This window comes from Sminthopsis crassicaudata, chromosome 1, assembly GCF_048593235.1.
Source record: "Sminthopsis crassicaudata isolate SCR6 chromosome 1, ASM4859323v1, whole genome shotgun sequence".
Classification (NCBI taxonomy): domain Eukaryota; kingdom Metazoa; phylum Chordata; class Mammalia; order Dasyuromorphia; family Dasyuridae; genus Sminthopsis; species Sminthopsis crassicaudata.
Window position 1 is genome coordinate 129,420,563 of NC_133617.1, and position 23,683 is coordinate 129,444,245.

General features: G+C 34.4%; 1 protein-coding gene across 11 annotated transcripts in view; it reads left to right on the forward strand.

Annotated features, from left to right (window-relative positions):
- SYBU (syntabulin) overlaps positions 1-23,683 on the forward strand; it is a 134,933-nt gene that overhangs the window by 35,699 nt on the left and 75,551 nt on the right. The window contains exons 1-3 of one of the 11 annotated variants that reach the window (XM_074266843.1): positions 6,804-6,866; positions 11,017-11,099; positions 12,811-13,012. In XM_074266843.1, the coding sequence (XP_074122944.1) occupies positions 11,076-11,099; positions 12,811-13,012 (226 nt within the window). In that variant the 5' untranslated portion in view covers positions 6,804-6,866; positions 11,017-11,075. Of the gene's footprint in view, positions 1-6,803; positions 6,867-10,554; positions 10,687-10,712; positions 10,792-10,851; positions 11,100-11,255; positions 11,462-12,807; positions 13,013-23,683 lie in introns of those variants that run through there. The other 10 variants (XM_074266813.1, XM_074266816.1, XM_074266834.1 and 7 more) reach the window with 10 other exon arrangements.

Genomic DNA, 23,683 nt, shown 5'->3' on the forward strand with positions numbered 1-23,683 from the left:
GAAGCTGCCATCTCAAATTTTTCTCTCAATTTCCAACACAGATGTTACCAGGAGTCAGAATCCATGCTGGGGACACTGCTACCTACCTACCAATAGTTCTTATAAGTTTTTATATGAAATTATGTTATAATATAAATAATAATTATACATAATTATAATAATTATTATGTTACAAATTCTTATAATACCTTGAAGATTATCACCTTCAGAAGAGTAAGGGGGAAGGAGAGAAAAAAATTGTTTCTTTTCCCTCGGCATTTCCACAAAAGATATCTTTCACTTTTGAGTCTTTCTTTGCTATATTTGACCATGATCGTGTCTCCAAACTATTTTTCTGTGTTTTGTGGTTGATAATGCAAATCACTGGCTGATTCTTTCATACTCTATCCCTAGTTGGGGGATGGGAGAAGGAAGGGAGTGAGGAGCACTCTATTCTTTTCAAATTGATTAAGGACTTGGTCATATCTAGTTTATAGTTTTGATTGGTTTGATCTAGCTGCCAGGTGTTCCCTGATTAATGGTGTTAGTGTGGAAACTCAAATCTTATAAAAAGTTAGAAGTGAGGTAAAGAAACAAATGGAAGGGTAGAGATTATTATTATCAGGCAAAAGAATTTCAGAAATCTGGACCCAAGAGTACTGAATTTAAAGCTAAAGGTATTGGATTCAAATTCTAGTTCTATTTGCTACCTGTGTGATCTTAAAATAAAAGTTCCTATGCTCAAAAAGTTATCAAACTGTGCATAACATTTGACCCAGCAGTGTTACTACTGGGCTTATATCCCAAAGAGAGCTTGAAGGAAAGGGACCGACATGTGCAAAAAATGTTTGTGGCAGCCCTTTTTGTAGCGGCTAGAAAATGGAAACTGAATGGAAGCCCATCAATTGAAGAATGGTTAAATAAATTATGGTATATGAATGTTATGGAATATTATTGTTCTATAAGAAATGACTAACAGGATGATTTCAGAGAGGCCTGGAGAGACTTACATGAACTGATGCTAAGTGAAACAAGCAGAACTAGGAGATTAATATACATGGCAACAAGACTATAAGATGATCAATTCTGATGGATGTGACTCTCTTCAATGAATGGATTCAGACCAGTTCCAATTGTTCAATAAAGAAGAGAGCCATCTATACCCATACATACATATCTATATGTGTGTAAGTACATAGTAAAGTGAAAAAAATCCAGAATGCTATCTTCAGGGAGAGGGGACATTAATAACAAGAGAGTAATTGGTTCTAGAGATACAATGGAATGAGAAGAGAAGATATGGACTATAAAACTGAAGGACCATAGCTGAAAGGGATGAGAGTAAGGAAGAGATAGTAAGGAAAAGAAGAATTTTTGTAGGGTTAAGGAGAGCAGTATCTAAGTATTTGGCCATCACAGTGTGAGGGAATAACCAAATGATCAGGGTCTCTACCTCTTAGAATACTGTGGTAACTAAGCATGAAGTCTCTGATTAAGTAGTGACTTTCTTACAAGGCTACCAACATTTCTTTCCCAATAATTAATAACTCACGATTGATGAGAATCATATCTGAAAGAAAATAAATTTCATCATTTAGAAAATTATTTATTATATTCTGAACTTAAAAAATAAAATAAGTATAATTAAACAATAGAATGGGGGAAAGATAATTGTATATGAAATTGCACATCTATTATGTACAACTTGCTATTCCTTTCAAATACATAATAAAGTTATTATGTAATTCTCTTTTCTTTTTCCCCCCTCCTCCAGAAAAGGCTACAATTAGACACAAATATATATGTATGTATTAAATAGAAGTACATATAAAATGATTTTTATCTGTTCTCTGGATACAGATATAATCTTTCTTCATAGGTCCTTTGTAGTTTGTTTGGGTCTTTATAATAATCAAAATAATTTAATTTATCAAAGTTGTTTTTAAAACAATATTGTTACTGTGCACAATATTCTTTGCCCCCATCTTCTAAAAGATAAAAAAAAGATCAATAATCACTTGTCTTTTATCAATACAAGAAGAGCTGCCCCTCTTCATTGGCCAGTTTGAACTACCAAATTCTCACAATGAGAAATGCCATTCAAAATTGATCATCTACAAAAATGGAGGGCTACTTAAAGATCAATTCATGATGTTAAAAAAAAAAAAATCCTGAATAATAGATGAAGATACTTATAGAATAAGTAAAAGCAGCACTGCTGAGTTGCTGCTGGAAAGACCATTATAGTCATCTGTAAAGGTCATTCTTTTTAAATTAACTAATTAATTTAAAATTAACTTTTATTTTTTCTGCTTATACATGTATATTAACTTTTTAAATACATAATTCTTTATGAATCATGTTGGGAGAGAAAAATCAGAACGAAAGGAAAAAAAACCACCAGAGAAAAATAAAACAGAAAAAAAAAGTGAACCTAGGATGTGTTGATTTATATTAAATCTCTATAATTCTCTTTTTGGATACAGGTGGCATTTTCTATCATAGTTTATTGGGATTGCCTTGGATCACTGAACTGCTGAGAAGAATAAAGTTTTTCATAGTTGATTATTGCACAATCTTGCTGTTATTATGTACAATATATTCCTGGTTCTGCTTGTTTTGCTCAGCATGAGTTCGTGAAAATCTTTCCAGGCCTTTCTAAAATCAGCTTGTTCATCATTTTTTAATAGAACAATAATATTCCATTACTTTCATATATCATATTATCATATGTCATAATTTATTTGGCCATTCCCTAATTGATGGGCATCTATTTTCTTTCTAATTCTTTGTCACCACAAAAAGAGCTGCTACAAACATTTTTGCACACGTGGGTCCTTTTTCCCTCCTTTATAATTTCCTTGGGGTACAAATCCAATAGTGACACTGTTGGGTCAAAGGGTAGGAACAGTTTTATAGCCCCTTGGACATGGTTCCAAATTGCTCTCCAGAATGGTTGGATCATTTCCCAACTTCACCAACAATGCATCAGTGTACCAGTTTTCCCACATCCCCTCCAACATTTATCATTATCTTTTCCTTTCATCTTAGCCAATCTGAGAGGTATGAAGTGGCACCTCAGAGCTGTTTTAATTTACATTTTTCTAATCTATAGTGATTTAGAGAATTTTACTATGATTATAGAAGGCTTTAATTTCATCATCTGAAAATTGTTCATATCATTTATCAATTAAGGAATTGTAAAGGACTTTCTTGAAGTGACATTACAAGGACAATTCTTGTAACTTACCCCAATCTGTAATACTTTTTCAGAAAGTAAGTAGAAAAGGGGGAGAAAGCATTATTAACACTTATGTACCTACTATAAATTATGAGAAAGATTCTCATTGTTTGACTGTTTGAAATGTGAACAATCAGATGTGTGACTCCACAAGATTTATCATTCTCCTTTTAACTATATATTGATTTCTCACTTCTAAATAGTAAAAGGACTTGGGTTTAAAAAAATAGACAAGGAAATATGAAAGTACCTCATAAGATGATTTCCTGACTACCTTTCTTAATGATTTAACAGTAAGGTCCACACATTAAAACATTGAGGGATAAACATGGGAAAGCAAACTCCAATTCTACATCAACAAACCACTGAAGAATCATTTGACCCTCACCTACTGTATATTTTTCTATTCTCTAATATATTCTGTTATGATTCCTGATAAATGATCCTTTATTCACTCAAATCTTTTGCAATCTGGCTTCTCTACCATTCTATTGAAATTCTTTTGAAAGTCACCAATGTTCTTTACTAAATCTGAAGGCATTTTTCCCAGCCCTCATTCTTTTTTACCTCTTTATAACAGATGACACTTCTAACTACCCCTTTCTTTTGATTATTCTCTCTTCTTTTGGCTTCTGCTTCCATATTTCTCCTCTTTAAGTGCATTATCACATCTCTATTTCCTTTGTTGAATCCCTGTCTTCTCCCCTTACTCCTTAAGATAGGTGTTTTTAAAATTCTGTTTTTGGTTTTCTTTTCTCTTCTATGTCTTCTTTCATGGCAATTCTCATATGTATGTATCTATATTTCAGTCAATAACTTTTTTTTATCAAGCTCTAGATCCTCATCTCCAAATTTCTGTTGACAGCCTCTACTTAGAAATACTACATGACCTCACACTCAACAATACATCCTAAAACAAACATATCTTTCCTCCGAACTCACTCTTCCATCTGTGATACTTTCTGTGCTCTTATCACCATTCATTTGGGTTCCCGTGTTTAAAAATAAAATAAAACTTGATATTTATCTTTAATTTAATATTACAACATATTGGAATAAAATTTCTATTCATCACAATATAGCCATAGCAAGCGCATCTGAGCTTAGTCAGCTTATCTACTTTATTATTTTCTTCCACATCATACCATGTTTCCTTGTGAAGACCAAGTTAGCATCCTGGATACCTTAGAATGAGCCAGAGTCAGGATAAGCAAAAGTCCTTGGTATTTATTCTTGATCTTTAGGGGTAGAAGGGAAGGGAATGGACACAGGATCTCTGCGACCTTCTTCCTCTTCTACTGCCAAAGTGAATCTGGTTTGTCTTATTCCACCCCCCTAATCCTTCCCATAATTCTCTGTATACATCAAAAGATTGAACCAGCACAGAATAATGGGAAGGGCCATTTTCCAAGCATATGCTAATAGAGTATTGTCCAATCAGTAATTAGCCTAAAGTGCTTGGTTGTTCGACCTCAGTGAATCAACTCAGAGTTTGAGCCCTTTACATTTCCTAAAGAAGATGAACATGTTAACAAGTCCTGTGGATTCCACCTGTGCAATATTTCTTGCATTCATCTATTCATCTCTGTTTGCACTACTACCACCCTACTAAAGTCCTTATGTTTAGTCACCCAGACTATTACATTAGATTCAAGTCTTTTTGACAGAATTTCCTTTCTGCTCCAAACTATCCTTCATATTGCTGCCAGATCTAACATTCTTATACATAAATCTAGTTATTTTGTATATTTTCTGGAGTTGCATGCATGTAGCAAGAGAAGGTTTTCCCCCTAGAACATTAGATAAAAAGACAAGTGTTTCTGATGAGGATTGTAATCCCTTTAAGAAACTAATCCTTTCAGATTGATTTATTCCTTTCTGATTCCCAACCTCTCCTAGCTGATGCATTATCAATTCAAGAAGCTAGGACCTTTGATTCACAAATCCTGGTCAAAAGCACCCCTTTGAATTCCAATAGGAGATCTGAGCTCTCCTAGCCCCCATTAGATCTGAGCCAACTTGAGACTTCACCCACGGGCCCCTTTAACTAAATCTCTCATAATAAAAGAGACAAGCTGGAGTCCTCTCTTTGCAGAGGGTCCAAACATGCCAGCCTTATGCCTGGCATGCCAAGGATCTCTGCCCACTGGAAAACTGTTTCTGGTGCCCTCTTATCTCTCCCTTCACCTTTTACTAACTAGACTTTTTTTTTTTAATTTTTTATTATATATATATATATATATATTTTTATAATATTATCCCTTGTATTCATTTTTCCAAATTATCCCCCCCTCCCTCTATTCCCTCCCCCCGATGACAGGCAATCCCATACATTTTACATGTGTTACAATATAGTCTAGGTACAATACATGTGTGTGAATATCATTTTCTTGTTGCACAATAAACATTTTACTAACTAGACTTTAACCTTACTTCCAAACCCCATAATAAATCTCTTTTATCAAACTAGGTTTTTGGGTCTGTAAATTCCTTTATATGGGACTCTTGTGCTGCTACTAGACCTCATTTAACTCCCTATCCTTGCGCTGAATCCAAAGGGTTTGCAGGGGAGCTCTATTTGATTCCCTGTATCCCGAACCTGCCACTAGACTTCATTTTCATTTGGGTACCCCAAATCTCTACCTCATTATTTCTATAAAACAGGGAACTTTGACAGATCAGAATCTTAGGCAAAGAAGGAAATTTTTGGAAGATAGTGACCTCCCCAATATGGACCTGGAAAATGGCCTGCACATTTTTATCAACCTAGCCCTCTGATTCCCAATCTGATGCTATTACCACTGTATCCTGCTGGACCTCTTTTAATAGATGAGGAAACTGAGACTCAGGGAGATTAAGTGATTTCCCCCAAACAATAAAGAGCAGAGCAGGATTTTGAACTTCAGTTCTCTGATTTGGTAATCCACACTGCTATTTCATACCATATTTCTCCCTTCCATGTACTCTCTCCCTCACCTACATAGAACTGTGTGCTCACACTCTCTTGTGCTTTTTCTTCTTAATTCAAAAATAATCTATATATATTTCCTGAAATGCTCTCTACTATTCCCTCTCCACTTATTGAATACTGCTGTATCCTTTAATGTACAATTCAAGTACAGTGCCATCTCTTCCAGGGATCCTTCCTTATTCTTTCAGTCTTGACAGCTTCAGTCCCCTCTTGTATCTTTGCCTATTTGCATCTCTCATACATTTATGTATTTTCTTTATAATAACTACTATATCTATTTCAAACAATAGGAATGGGGACTGTATCTTATCTGAATCTTATCGCAATCACTATTGCCCCTAAGATTCTGCATACAGTTGGTGATTAATAAATATTTGTTGCATTTACTGACAAAAGATGGATACTTATGAAAAACCTGGTAAGAAAAAAGAAAGGTTAAAAAAAAAAATAAAAAAAAAAAAAAAACCTCAATCTACTACAAAGAAAAAAAAAAAAAACTTAGCATGGCTTAGATTGCAATACTTTTCATGTCGATGATGTAAACCCTGTCAGCTGATCGGTGCTGCTGTGCCAACAGCAGGTTAAATACAGAGACAGTATACACACATACACACACACAAAGCCTGTGTTTCATCAAGGTTGAAAGAGTTCAGGAAGAGACTTCAGCACAAGCAGGTAAGATTTAATGGGGAAATATTTGTGCTTGGGTGGGGCAGGAAGGAAGAAAGGAGAGTAAGGATATATTTAAGTTTTATGATATGAAGATTTTATAGAAATATATATATATATGTTTATATAATTTGTTTTTCTATATATTTTGTATTGTTTCTTCTAGAAAGTAAGGTTCTAGGGATATTTGATCAATAACAGCCTTTCCTTACTTAATTGATTTCAAGATGCCTTCAAACTATATCTTCTTGGAGTTATTGCAGGGTTCAAATAAAATAATGTATATGAAAAAAATGTTATGAAATGCTATGAAAAAAAGTATATACATATGAGGAATATTCTGTTAAGATTGATTAACTGACAGACCAATTACTATCTATAAATGCAAATGGATAGATGATCCTGGGATCCCTGAGCTTGCATTGTATTTGTCACACCCAAGTCTCAAGATTCTACATCCCCTAAATCTACTCAAGATTTGACTAATTTTTTCCTCTTTGGCAAAATTTAAAGTAGCTATTCTTCTGCAGCAACTGATCTTTTGTACTTGAGAAATTAATCTGGCTTAAATTCGGTCCTTAAAATCATAACCTGTATGGTAAAACAGCCATTTCAGATAGAAAGATTCTAGACAAGACTCTTCTTAAAGACTTCTGGAAAAAATAAATCTGATGATCAATATTGGATTATACTTTTTAATGATTATATTTCTAATAACTGTTGGGCATTTGATTTAGTGGCATAAGGAATATTGAATGAATATGAAAACCGAAAAGCTATTATTATCACTTGTTCAATTTGCACTTTAGGAAAAGAAGCAGGTACAGATACCCAAACTACAGCACTAAGATGCCTCTGACTACTGAATCATGTCCCTTTTCCTTGGCAGAGTTGCTATGGTGACAAGCCCGCTGCTGCAAAGCCTCTCATGCCTGCACTTCTGCAGTAAAAGCTTCTATTGAACACATGTTACTTGCTAGGCACACACGCCCCATCGTCAAATAGAAAGACATATTTAATTCTTTTTTTCAAAATGGAAATTAAGCCTGTGTACTTTACCATAGTAATAGTCTCCTCAATTTTTCCTTCTTGGATCTTTTACATTTTGGGGATTTATTATAATTAACCTCTGGGGAAATTTCAGATTTCCTTTTGCTTTTTATTTTAAAACTCTCCAAAAAAAATCAAAATATCTTGTCTCTCTCATAGATTATTAAAATCCGAAGGAACCTTAGAGATTATCTAGTCTGTTCTATTCTGTATTCTGACACCATTCTTCCCATTTCACAGATATATATAATCTGAGAATATTTTGATAAAGTGGAAAGAACATTGTATTTAGGGTCTCATGACTTGGATTTGAATTCTGGGTCTTCCTCTTACTTTCTGTGTAACCCTGTGCAAGTTACTGTAAATAGAAGACCTCTAAGGTCCTTCCCAAACTTAAATCTAATATCTCATTATTGTTGTTATCTTTTTAAACTCCTGTTCCCTAGCACCTCTCAACTTCAGGTGCTGATTTTGCTGTTCCTCAAGCATGTTTACGTCACTGTGCTCACTCTTGGAATCATCTCAATTTTATAATAATTAGCTCCAGACTTGGGAGGGGCATTACTGTATACTAGATAGAGCCAGTCTTGGAAGGAAATAAGAATTTATTAAGGATCTGCTATGTAACAGTAACTATGCTTAAGCACTTTACAAAAAACTACTGTACATCATTTTATCCTCACAATAACCTTGGAAGATAGGTGCTATTATTATCTCCATTTTGCAGTGGAGGAAATTGACAGAAATTACATGATTTGTCTGAAGTCTGAAGACTGATTTGAACTCAGATCTTAACTCCAGAATGAGCATGCTATTCACTGTGCCATTTAGCTGCTTCTTTAGAGTCAGGAAAATATGACTTCTAGTCATGACTTTAAAGCAGTCTAGGAACTGTATAGAACTAAAAGATAAAGATTAGTTATTAACTGCATTGGTAATAAAATCCTAGTTTAAAAAAATATATTTGGAAATACTGAATTATATGATTCATGATGGGCCATCATTTTTCTTAGATAATTTTCGAGATACCATTGTTATATCAACTGTGTATTATACCAATGACAAAAATCCTAGATCATCACTTAAATCATAGACTTAGATTTCAAAATATTTTAGATATTGTCTAATCCAATACTTTCTTATTATAGGGGAGCATTGAGGCCCCAAAGGTAACTTGCCCAAGGTCACAGAGGTATATATGTGTGTAACAGAACCAACATTTAAATATGGAGTGAAAAAGGGAAAAATCTAGTTTTGTATCCTAGCTTTCCAAGTATCTGTGTGATCTTGTACATGTCTCTATTTCTCAGGGCCTTTTCCTACTCCATAAAATAATGGAATTGGATTAGAAAATCTCTAAATCCTTTCCAGCTCTAAATCCATGATCCTATGGTCAAAATCCATTCTACTTCTCCTTAACTAAGCTTGTAGCAGGAAACTATAGATACACATTGCTGAGAGTTAATGGGAAAGAGATTGGACAGGACAATTCTTTTAAATGTTCTTTTTTTTTTTTTTTTTTTTTTTTCCTCCTCTCCCTTTTCCCTATCTGTTTCTCCCCTGCTAAATCTAATGTCCTAGTTGGGTCCTTAATTGAAACTGAGGAAAAAACATAATTACTCTTGGGAAACAAAGGCCACCATGCTTTCATGGACACTAGGAAATTGATGATTAGATAACATGTCTATCCACCATCTATCACTCACAAAAGTCACCTGAAACTCCCACAAGGTACACCAAACAACTATAACCAAGTTCATCCATAATAATAATAATAATAATATTTCAGGAGTCTGGTAAGAGTGAACATTTGACACCTTTCTACTGAATATCTTCATTCACAATTCTCCCCTCCCCCATCCCACTATCATTTCTAGAAAAGAATTCATTATCAACAAAATTCTACTACAACCAAACTATTCAATATTCAGCAGGATTTCATTCAGCATTTTATACCTCCCTTGTTCTTTACATCTCAAAACACTGGTTTGGAAAAGGAAATGTCTGACTTTTTTAACCTCGCCTCTACTTTACCTACCTTTTAAAAAAATAATGTTTAAACCAAAATACCTGGAGTACAGTTTGACAGTTTATACTAATGGAGAAGACAAGCCTGGGCCTTGCCCCTGGTAAGGAGTACTAGCACTTTTCCAGGAGACAATATTAAGGTATTAAGAACCTCTTGGGTCAATAAGGATTTGTGATGATAAGAGTATTGAGCTGCTGTCAAGCCTGCAGCACAAATTTGGGTGGGAACAGTCTTTGTACTGAGAGAAATATTCCTTATCCTCTTCTTGGATAAAGAGATCGTGCAAAGTGAATAAACAGTAAAAGCAGGGGGTAAGGGAGTAAGAAAAAAGGCAGAGGAGAGATGGAAAAGGGGAAGAAGGAGAAAGGGGAAGGAGCAGATGAGAGAACAGTGGTGAGGAAAAGAGAATCCGAGCGTTTTAGTCTCTCGCTTTCTACATATAAACTAGGAATGTTACCGCAGCATTTTATCTGCCCCTCCTACTCTCACCCATCTTTCTACTGCTCCCCCCAAAACAGAAGTACTGAGCTACGGGAGTTAGTGAGAATAACACCTCTTCTTAAACGCTATCCCTCTCCATCACAACTCTCATTTTAATTTCCGCATCGACCCCCAGAGGGAGAGAGACAATCCTCGTAGCCTGGTGGTGCCAAATTCCCCAATCGGGCAGCGGCTCTGGGAAGAGGAGCCGAGAAAGTTCCTTGCCCTCTAAGAAGCTTTCCGGGGCAGTGCCGAGCTCCCAGCCAGGTGGGGAAGAGGTTCCATGCTGCCCTGGGAGCTGCTGGGTGCTGGGTCCCCAGACAGCCTGCTGTGACTGTAGCTGCAGCTGCGGGAAGAGCCGCGGTACCTCGGGTGGGTGATGGTGGCGGCCTCGGCAGTGGCAGTGGCAGTGGCGGCACCACGTGTCCGAGCCGGGGCGGGCTGGCGGGGGTGGGAGCGGGCTGGGCTCTCAATCACTAGCTGGGTGAGCCAGAAGAGCGGCGGGCATCCGCCACCGAGTCCTGTCTGCCGCAGCTGCTGTAACCCGCGCCCCTTGCCCGGTTCAGCGAGGCGTTTTCTCTTTTCTGATGTCCTCAGGTGTCTCCTTCTTGGCGGCAGAGGTATAAGGAGCCAAGCCGGGCAGCGGCAGTGACGCGATGGGGCCCCTCCGGGAGACTAAGGTAGGAGACATCCGAAAGAGGCAGGCTCTTGGCTGCGGGGAGTGGGCGCAGAGCCAGGGGCCACCTGGCAGGGCAGATGGGCGGGGGCCCAGGTGAAGCTCTGCAGAGTAAGGGGCGGGGTTTGGGGAAGGGGCGGATAGGGAAGATTAGAGACTTTGATGAGCTCTCAGAGATGAGAGGCAGTAGAATTAAAGTGAAATGAAGAGAATGATTTTTCAGGTGATGAAATTTAAGAAAGTGAGGCCAGGTGGGATGGATAAAGATTTAGAGTTTGACAACTGAAAAGTCTCATGGCATTGAGGAAGATGTACTGATGGCCCCAAAACAGGGATTTTAGGAAACGGTAGATGCTCATTGTAATGGTTTGTATGAATATCATAAGTGAATAAAAGAAATTGAGTAGATAAATTACTGGGGAATAAGGATTTAGAATATTACTGACATTTTACATTTGTTGACTGAACTAGGTATTCAACAGAATGCAAAAATACGATTTGCCTGGCTTATTTGCAGCACTGATCCAGAAACTACAGAATCTCAGGAGTGGGTTCTTTGGCACAGTATGGGATGGCATGCTTAGAAGGGATCAGGAGCTTATTGAAGCCTGGGACTTTCCTTTGAATTCCGACTTTATATAAAGCTCCCAAGGCTGCTCCTTGTTTGTCTTGGCATTGATCTTACTAAGTCCATGTTGAAAATAAGCAGGAGGTCATATTGTGAAATGCTGTTGATTTCCTAATCAGATTTCTTTTCCCTTTCAGTGGAATGATTGAAAGAAATCAGTGAGTTTTCCTTTTAAAAAGTCATTATAGGACCCTAGGCCAGAGATGGTAGCAGGAATTTTGTACAAATGAGCCTTCTGAAAATGGAACACATGAAAATGGGTTGCCTCTTAAGTAATTGTGGGAAAATCCAGCTGGTGCCTAGGCAGCCCCAAATGGGGACAGTGCTCCCAAATGTCCCAGACTAGTTATGGTCCTGTTTAGGGTATTTGTGAAGAAACTCAGATTTTATAATTAATGTTTTTGAGTTTTGTGGTTATCTATTTGATTCTGTAAAGAAAGCAGAAAAGAAATTCACTTCTCATAAGCATAATATGAAGAAAATAATCCTAAAACCCCGATATGAAAAGCTAGAGTAATCTCTCAGGGTATTGAATTTTTGTTTTGTTTTTGTCTTGGCCCAAAGCCTTGAATACTAGGATATTAATGAATAATTGAAAGGCTAGTCAGAAGAAGGGGGATTTGAAAGATAATGTTGCATTATAGATCAGGTAAGGGAGGCAAGTGTGGGGGGGGAGTGCAGTTCAGGGAAAATATGTGAAGAGAAAATTGAGAAGGAAGAAAAAAGATGACATAATTAAAGCAAGGCAAGCAAAATAAGAGGAAACTGAAATGATAAACCAGTGTAAAGACTCTAGGAAGTGGGAAAAGCATGAATTTCATATAATATGCCAGAATGGGAAGAGTAGGAGGGCATAAAGTAGAATGGCCTTCACAGGATGTAACAATGGAATTACTGTATAAGAATTATTGATAGTAATGTTATTAGTAAATAGAAGTTGAGGCTTTTCTTGAATAACTAATATAAGGAATAATCACATTCAGATGATTCCTTATTCAGAAGTACCCCTTCTCAAAAGGAACAAGAGCTCTGTGGCAGGGAGAACTGTTTTCTTTTTGTTTTCATTTTCATGTCCAATTTTGAGAAGGTGCACAGAGTTCAGCATCATGAGAAGGAGATTTCTCGAAGCCGAATTCCCCGTTTGATCCTTCGGCCTCACCTGCCTCAGCAACAGCAGAAAATATCTCCAGCATCTGAATCTCCCTTCTCTGAGGAGGAGAGCAGAGAATTCAATCCTAGCAGCTCTGGGCGTTCAGCAAGGACCATTAGCAGCAACAGCTTCTGCTCAGGTACCCAGTTAACTTTTGTTCACATCCTACTAAAGCAAATATGTGTACAATAAACATAGACTAAATGGGCTTTGAATTGGTTTGAGATGTCAACTTTATTTAAAAAAAAAAAAAAACCCAACTTATTTTCCACTGAAATTCTGCTTTTGCTTTAATCTGAATTTCTGTCCATGACAATACACTTTGGAATTTTAGTATTCTATAAATACTTAAATAATGCTTTGGAAGAGTTTCTCTTGACTATGCCTAGAAATGATGTTAATTAGAAATCCTTAGAGCATTATAAATATATAGGAAAGAGACAAACCAAGTGGTAGGAGAGATTCAAAGGAGGGAAAATACACAATTGTATTCCATTTACAATAATATCTAGCATTCATTTATATTTGCAAATTGCTTTATAGAAATTATTAGTTAATGCCATCTTACTTCTCATAAAATAATAGTATCATAGATTTAGAGCTTGCATTAATTTTAGCAGTCATCTAATCTAACCCTCTCAATTTACAAATAAAGCAACTGAACCTCTGAGAGCTTTAGACTTGCCCAGTGTTACAAAGTTAGTATAGGGCTGAGGCATGATGGAAACCCAGTTCTTTCTAACTCCAAATTCAACATTCTGTACTATGTAACATATTAAGTTTGTCTCTCCTGACCTTTTAGTATTCCTCTTAAAACTCTACTCTTATATTCATATGATAAAAATAAAAGAAGTTTGGATGGAAGGGTTTGCTGATACAACATTCAGTTGATAACAGAATTATCTGAAATTTTTCTTTGCTCTTCATAGAAACAACAAAAAAGTATGTGTTTTCCTACTTATTTAAAATATGTTCATTGAATATCTTCAGATTCTCTGCTGCATTCTAAAAATATTTACTTTCTGAAGATTGTTTTTCTTACTTGAATATGTCTGAATTGAGATTAAAAGGAAAACTTGTTGCTCAATTGACATGGTATTTCTACAGTGTGAAGGGGAAAACAAGTTTCCTGGGGTCTGAGTAATATTTGCAGAATGTTAGTGTTTCCTTTAACTGAGTTTTGCTCCTCAGAATTCTAACTGTATGTTAAAGAACTCTATAATCATCTCTCCAAATTGGCAGAACAAGCCCTCTTACGACTGTTTATCATTGGAGTGAAACTATAAGTTTATTCATGATGTGCACTCCAGATAAGTCAATTCTACTTAAACTGGCCTACCTTCAGCTTGAAAAGTCAGCTATGTTTTCAAAATTGTTTTAAAAAGGGCAAACTCATAATATGATGAATATTGTTCATGAATCATTCTACCCATGATCCATTTCCAGAATTGCCACACCCTCCTTAGGGATTTTGTCTTCCACTAACATTGTAATGTTATGCAGGAAAACCAAAAGGAGAACTTGATCCTTCTGCTATTAAGTAACTGAGAATGGAGTGATAGAAGCTTATAATTACTAACCTAGAAAAATCCACTTGTCCATCTTTAGCCTTGCCTCTCTTTTTGTCAGATTTTGCCTAATGTCTCCAAATAGAGTTACTGCCCTTATCCAGAGTTCATTTTGTCTGATCTCTCACATTGATTCCTCAGGATTTAGGCATTTTTTTTTGTTTTCTTTGCCTGTCTCTACTTCTAGTATAATCCAAGAAGGCTTCCAGTGCTTTTCTTGCTAAAGAACATAGCATACAAGGGCATTCCTAATGCTTAAAGAGGTCAGATGGTGCATAGAATGTAAATGGATTGAGTGCAGTAGGGAGCTACAGGCCGTGAAGTAAAGACATAAAATATATCTACAGCAAATGAAAAAAAAAAATAGCTTTTAAAAAAGAAATCATTTTATCTTAATATAGAAAAGGTACAAAATGTCTCCATCACCCAATGATAGTTCACTCAGAAAACATGGTACAAAAAAATTAAGATAGCAGTCAGGACTTAGGAAATTAAAATATTACAATTTACAAGTCACATTGACCCATAATTTAGTCTACATTTTATAATGCAGCATAAATGTTCTGCACTAACTTTTTTGAAAGTAATTTGCAAATTATTGTATTAACTAATAAAAAAAAGTAACATGGCTATGGTAGGGGTAAACTAGAGGGATTATAGAGCTGTTTTTCTACCTAGTTTCTTCTCTGTTCTACATGCTCCAGAAACATATTGTATAACATCTAGCTACATAGTTGGCTACTTAAATATCCTTTGATTATACAGTATTTTTTAAAAAGTTCTAATGCCCACTTTGGTAGTGAGCCTAAGTATATGCAAGCATGTGCTTATGGATGGGTACTGAGCTCACAGGGAATTTCCACACTGGAAGTACATTCTTAAATGTTTACTTACAGAAATATGTTGTTAAATAATAAAGTTCCTAGAAGATAAGCTTACAGAATACTTTTTTATATTTGTATCAAAGATAGTCACTTCAAGGATAGTATACGGCCCAAAGAGTTGGTCTGTTTTTAAACTTTATCAATTTATCCTATACTATACTGATTTCTTTGTTTTCCCTGTACTCCCCATTTCCTGATTCATTTCCCTTCTTTCTCCATTGCCTTCTTCAGACTTGAAAAATATTTATTTTTTATTATTATTATTATTTTCTTTCCTGTGTCCTATATCATTCTCAGCTCTATTTTTTGGTGTATGTTTTTTTTAAACCATTTTCTAAGCTATTTTTGTGTACATACCTGAAATTTCCATTTAAAAGGTTTTCGAGGTACCAATTTTTCATTTCTTTTTTACTTGTTTTATTTAAACATAAGAAGTAAAAAAAAATATATATTTCCATAAAACACAATGGGTTAGAAAACCACAGGATTGCTCCTGAAATTACAGATCCATTATGTATAATTTGTTGTTACATTCAAACATACAACAAAGTTATCTGCTAACTTTCTTTTTTTCTTTTCCCCCACCCTGAAATTTGAGATGGCTACCATTAGACACAAATTTTTGTGTGTGTGTATATATATACATACACACACATACACATGCATAATACATATGTGTATATATAGTGTATATTGTGTATATATATATACACATGTATATACAGCTTGTAATATACATAAGCATATATAAATACATACATGTCAGTTCTTTTTATGGATTCAAACAGCATTTTCCTTCATAAGATCTTTGCACTTAATCTGGTTTTTATGGTCAGAACATGTCATACAGTCATGTATTCATTTTGACTTTATCTTGGTAAATGATCTAAGATATTAGTCTATGCCTTATTCTGCCAGACTATTTTCTAGCTTTCCCAACAATTTTCACCACATAATGAGTTCTTATTCCCAAAACTTAAATCTTTACAAATTTGTCAAATATTGTCAAATATCTATTACTGCTATAGATTCTATCTCTGTCCACTGATCTACTTTTCTGTTTCTTGGTCTGTACCTGATAGTTACTTATGTATATATAGTTTGAAATGTGATACTATTGAACTTCCTTTCTTTACATTTTTTCATTAGGTTCTTTGATATTCTTGTACTTTTGTTCTTCCAGTGAATGTTGTTATTATTTTTTGCTCCCATAAAATAAATTTTTGGTGAATTAATTGGGATGGTATTAAATACATATATAGATATATGTAGGCATATACTAATTTTGCTAAAATTGTCATGTTTATTATATTGGCTCTGCCTACTCATGAATAATTAAATTTCTCCATTTACTTAAATCTAATTTTTGTGTACAAAGTTTCTTATGGTTTTGTTCATATATAGATCCTAGACTTGTTTTGGTAAACATATTTCCAAGTACTTGTACTGTCTGGAGTTATTTTAATGGGCTATCTTTATATCCTGTATATATATATATGTAGGTGATATACAGGAATGCTGATGATTTATATAGGTTTACTTTAGATCCTGCTACTTTGCCCTGCGTTTGCCCCCTAAAATATTCCACTCCCTGCTGATTCCTTTGCTTTGCTTCTTTCTACCTATTTCCTTGACTTGCTATTATTCAACATACCTCCTCCAACACAGGATTCTTTCTTTATCCCCTGCTGCCCCCCACTAGTCCCTTCCCTACCTCTTTATCCCACTACCTTTAATCTTTTCTTATTTTCTTATTCCTTTCTTTTCATATTTCTTCTTTAATTTAGAAGACATATATATGTATATACATATGTACATATATATATGTATGTGTGTATATATGTATATATATGTGTGTGTGTGTATATATACATATATACACATATATATGTATGTATTTTTTCCTCTTTAACTTATTCTGGATGTGAGTAGGATTCCAGAACTATCAGCCCTTTAACTCCATCTAATTCCTTTGCGACAATTCTTCTTACACTTTGTTTGTAAAACATGCATACTGTTTTTTTAACCTTTTCCTATAAAGTTTTGCTTTTAGAATCATATCATACTCAGCTCTATGCTAGCCTTTCTTTCAAACTACTCAATTGCTAATACAATCTTAGACTTATGATTTATTAATATTAAACACAGTTTGTCATTAAGTCCCTTAAAATTAGTCTTTGATTCATTGTTATTTTATTTGGAATTTTTACATCAAGGTTCATTGATGAAATTGGTCTATAAATTTTTCTGTTTTTACTTTTACTGATATATATATACATATCATATTTGTTTCATAAAAGGAGTTTGGCAGGACCCCTTTTTTACTTATTATTCTAAATAATTTATTTGATATTGGAATTAATTGGTCTTCAAATGTTTGATAGAATTCACTTGTAAATCTGTCTGGTCCTGGTGCTTTTTATTTTTTAAAAAAAAAAAAGCTCATTTATGATCCATTCAATTTCTTTTTATTACAAAAAAATGGTCTATTTAAATATGCTATTCCTCTTCTGCTAATCTGGACAGTCTTTAATTGTGTTAACATTCTTCCATTTCACTTAAATTGGTAAATGCATTGTCACATGATTGGGCAAAGTAACTCCTTAAAATTGCTTTTATTTCATTTTTTTAGTGTTATGTTTGCCCTTTTCATTTTTGATACTAGTAATTCTATTTTATCTCTTTTAAAAAATTACATTAAACAATTATATTGTTTATATTTTTATTGATTTTCTTCATAATGCCAATCCTACTTTTATTTATAATTTCAATAGTTTTTACACTAAATTTTATTAATGTCACCTTTAATTTTTCAGTGTTTAATTAGGGATTTTTATTTATTTTTTATCTAGTTTTTTGCCATTAATTATATACTCAATTCATTTTTAATAGATATAAGCACTTAGGGACATAATTTTTCCTCTGATTAATAATTTTGCCATACCCCATAGCTTTTGAATGTTGTTTCATTATTGTTACTTTCTTTAATGAAATCAATGTTTCTATTTTTTTCTTTAACACAGACATTCTTTAAAATTAGCTTGTTTAGTCTTCAATTAGGTTATTTCCTATCTTTCCATTGTGTCCATTAAATATAATTTTTATTGCATTGTGGTCTATAAAGGAAGCATTTAGTTATAATACTTTTGTGCCCAAAGATGGCCAATCTTTGTAAAGTTACCATATACTACCAGTATAAACTGTATTTCTTTCTATTTACATTCAGTTCTCTTCAGATAACTATTATATCTGGATTATCAAAAATTCTATTTACTGATTTAACTTCTTTCTTATTTATTTTTTTATTAGATTTGTCTAGTTCTGATTAAGGAAAATTAAATTTCCTCATTATTAATTTATTTCTACCTGTAATTCATTTAACTTCTCTTTAAAAAATTTACTATACTATGTTATGGTTTTCCATACTAAGTTTAGTATTGAATTTAGCTTTGACTTTGTAAATATCATAATTATTACCCCTGACTTTTTTTGGTATCAAGTGAGGTATAATACCTTCTATTTCTTTTAATTCTGTGTGTATCTTTTATTTTTAAGTGTGCTTCTTGCAAGCAGCATATTGTTGGATTCTAATTTTTAGTTCATTCTGTTACACATTTCCATTTTATGGGTGAATGTATCCCATTCACATTTAAAGTAATAAATGCTATTTATGTATTTACTTCCATCCTTTTCTCATTATTGTCCTTCTCAGACTTTCTTTTTACCTTATCCCTCCTTTAGTTTACTTCTAGTTACTACCTCCTTATTCCATACCTTTTAAAGAATCTATCCCTCATCCTCTACCCTAACCCTCTTTTTCTTTGTTCTACCCAGTCCTCTAAGGATTTATCCCTTTTCTTCTCTCCCCAGCTTCCTAAATTTTAATTTATCCATCTTTCTAAACTGTCTACCATACTTTTGTTCCCTCCCCCTCTTATAAATTTAGAAGATTTTTATCTCCTTTTAGATGCATATGTTGTTTCTTCTTTAATCCAGCTCTGATGAAAGTAGGGATCTTGCACTATCAACTATCGACCCCTACCTGATTTTATCTATATCAATTCTTCTCGAGTCTCATTTGTATGAGATAATTGTTCTTTACCTTTTTTCTACAATTTTTCTTTTAGAATCAGCATATCATACTCAGCTCTTTCTCAGTATTTCTTTCAAATCACTCAGTTACTAATGGCAGTCTTAAGAATATGATTTACAAGAAACAGCTAAATGGTGCAATGGATGAAGTGCTGGGCCTGAAGTTAGGAGGACATGAGTTCTAATCTGGCCTCAGACACCTAATACTTCTTAGCTATGTGATCCTGGGCAAATCACTTAATCCCAATTGCCTCAGAACAAAAAAAGACTATGATTTACATTCCCATGTATAAAAACTAAATAGTTTGATCTTTATTAAATTCTTTGTAATTGTTCTTTGATATTTACCTTATAGTTTCCTGGATCTTATGTGTCAAATTTTCCATTATGTTCTGGTGTTTTTGTGATAAAAATCAGAAACTTGCCAATTCATTGATATCCTTTTTTATTATTATTATTCAGAATCATACTAACTTTGTTGGGTAATTTATTTTTGGCTGCAACACTAGCTCTTTTGCTCTTAAATATATGTGATGTTCTAAAATCTTTAGCCTTTTAGTGTAGCAGATTGTTATTTGATTCTAATTGTGGCTCTGCAGTATTTGAATTGCTTTTTCTTATTACTTGTAATATTTTCTCCTTAACCTAGGAGTATCACAATTTGGCTGTGATATACCTGTAGGTTTTCAACCTGAAAGTTTTTACAGGTGGTGACTGGTAGATTTTTTTTTTCTATTTCTACTTTCCCCTCCTGTTCTAAAACTTCAGGGTAATTTTATTTAACTATTTCTTATGATATTGTATCAGGATTCTTTTTTTTTTAATTGTAGCTTTCAAGTAATCTAATAATTCTTACATTTAATTCTTTTTGATCTGTTCTTCAGATCAATTGTCGTTCTTATGTTTCATATTTTTCATTCTTTTAATTTTATTTAATTTTTCTTGATATCTAATAATATTATTCACTTTCCCTTGCCCAATTCTGGTTTTCAAGGAATTGTTTAATTTCTTAAAATTCTGGCTCTCTTTTTCCAGATGACTAATTTTCTTTTCATAATTTTCTTTGAAGTTTTTTTTTTTTTTTTTTGCATTGTTCATGTTTTGTTTTTTTTTTTTTTTTCCCCTATTTTTCCTCAGTCTTTCTTATTTGATTTTTAAAGTCCTTTTTAAATTCTTCCAAGAACTCTTTTTGGGTATATGACCATTTGACATTACTCTTTGGGGGAGGAGAAACCTTTTGTGCTTCAGTTTCTTTCTCTGCAAATGATTCCCAGGTCTTCTCAATCCCCATAGTAGCTCTCTATGGTTAGGTTTTTTCTCTTTTACTTTCTCATTTTTGTTTATTTATCTTAATTTTTAGCAATTTGTTACCATAATCACTGTTATCCAAGCATATAGGGGATAATACCTCTTTCCTTCTTACTGTATTTTTCTGAGCTTTGTCCAGGACCCAACCCTCAGTACTCCTTTACTTCTCTTAAGCCACAGCTAGGCCTCCAGCCATACTATGCTAGAAATACTTTAGCTCCCTGAGGACTCTTCAATGACTATTACCTTCAGTTGTCCCCTCAGGCCTAGAACTGAAATCAGAAACTCAGCTCTCTGTAAGTGCTCACAGCCAGCAGTGCTCCCATCCCACTGCTTTTGTAGTATGTTCTTTCAGTTGCAGTTCAGGACCAGTATCTAGACAACATGGCTGTCCTGGTATCTCTCAGCAGCAGAGGGTCCTTCAAACACACACACACACACACACACACACACACACACACACACACACACACACACACACACAGTCTGTAACATAAAAATTCCTTTGGCTGAGACTGAGGCTACCTCCTAACACTGCTGCTCCCAGGACTTGTTTATGGTATAGCTAGGAGGCCATTGCACTTCATGTGGGATGAACCTCTATCCCAGGGGTCTTTTGGTCTTCTCCAGTGTCCCAAGAGGACTTCTTCTCTGCCTCACTCTTACGGTTACTGTTGTTTTGTTGTTCTTATGTTCTGTTTTCTGCTCTACATTCACCCTGTGGTGATAGTTTGTGAAGAAAATATAGAGAGCTTAGAATTTTCTGACCTATTCTACTATCTTCCCAGAATTGCTGTCATCCTTGTGAATTCCATTAATTTATTTGGCACTTTGGCCTCATTCCATCTTGAAATGACTTTGTTCTTTACAATATATATCCTGTATGCAATTACTAAGATACTAACAGCTGTACAAAAATAATGATTATCTGCTCAGTAGGAGACATTTTAAATTTGTGTTGGTTTGAAGGTCTTTGTTGTGGACTAAGTATTACACAGCACCTAATGCATTGTCAGCACTTAGCACATGATAAATAAATGCTTTGGGGACCAAAGAGTGTCAATGATTAATAAAAAGAGGACCAGCTGCCTTAATAGTAAATGGTTTTACAGGGTTGTTGTTGTTGTTTTTAATATATTCATGCTTTTTAAATTCTTATTCTTTCTGTATAAAGTCTGTTCACTAATTTTTTTTCTGTCTTTCCCTGCATTTAATATAGCTATAAGAAATAATGACAGTATTTTTTGGTTGATTTTATGGTCTATAGCATATGGGACTCTGACTCTCATTTCTTAAGGGACATTTTCTTTTTTTTTTTTTTTTTTTAATTTATTTGTTATCCTATATTTGGAACAGCTACAAATTATGGAGGCTGATAACCTGTTTGCATTTGGAGGATACATATCATCATTAATCTGATGCAATTTACTGCATGCTATGCATTCCTCTTTTCTTACTATGGTGAATAATTACTCCTTAGAACAATGAGGCATTTGGATTGTTGGGTATTCACTAGTTCTCCTTGGAGGTGCTTTGTAAACACGGCAGGTGAAAAAAATCTTTTATAATGAAATTTGGTTTTCTTGTGATAAATTGAAAGGAATATTTAGGCTATATTGGTAAATCCTTCTCATTCACAAATTAATTTGTTTTACTCTCAGGATTTTAATGGCAAAAGAGACAAAGATGGCAAGCATCCTTCCAATTCTGATAGTTCTGTATAGGGATGTAAGATCACTGTTGTTTTGTCAGGTAATTCTTGATCCCATCTGGGCTTTGGCAAGGATAGTAGACTCATTTGTCATTTCTTTCTCCAATTCATTTTATATATGAGGAAACTGAGGTGATCTCAAGTTAAGTAATTTCTTCAGGATTACACATGTAGTAAGTCTCTGAAACCAAATTTGAATTCAGGAAAACAGGTTTTCCTGACTCTAGGTTTGGCACTCTATTTACTGTACTACCTACCTCTAAGATTACTAGATGAGAAGTTTGAGACACATAATTTTATTATTGGCTTTGCCATGAGATAGTGTATAACTTTGATCCAGTTATTTAAACTCTCTGACCCTCAGTTTCCTCTTCTGTAAAAGGGAGATAATAATTTCTGCCTCACTAATCTCATAGTATTTACATAAGAAACAAATGACACAATCTAAGCAAAAGTACTCTGTAAGCACATTAGAGTGATGCAAATGAAAGATCTTAGTATTCTAGCAATGGAGGATGCTTTTAAAAATGGTGCCAAATCAATAAAGAGAATATAGAGGAAGTGGGATTCTGTGAGATCTGTCTAATCAAAGACTTTATATGGCATGATCTCAGGGAGTATTTCGATTTTTATATTGTATGCTAAGTTGCAGAAAATATTTTTTTTTTTCCCTTTCTGCTTATACCAGCACCTAAGCAGGAAGGCCAATTAAAGCAAATTAATGCCTGAGTGGTGTCCTGCCGTGATATAATGATGCCTACAAAAGTTTGCCAGGCACATATTCACCAAAAGTATTCCTGGTATGTTTTTCCTTTTGTCTAATTGAGGAGGTTGGAAATTGGATTGTAGTAAACAACTAGACATATTGTTAGAATTGAGTTAAACTGCTAAAAGTGAGCTATATCGCAGTATTCTACTGTAATTAAAAGAATGACAACTGGAGTGGCTAGGTGGTATAGTGGTTAGAGTGCCAGACCTAAAGTCAGGAGGGCCTGAGTTCAAATGTGATCTCAAACACTTAACACTTGATCCTGGGCAAGTAACATAATCCCAATCACTCAGCAAAAATAAATAAATAGAAGAATGACTATTTGGAAGGGAGGGGTGGGCAAATAATTGACTTTGCTATGGATTTTGTACTCTTTTTATGGTAATATCTCTACACTGTTCCCAAACAACTCAGTGTGTGTGTGAATGTGTGTGTGATCAAATACCATAATCACAGAAATACCTATCTAGCCAAAAAG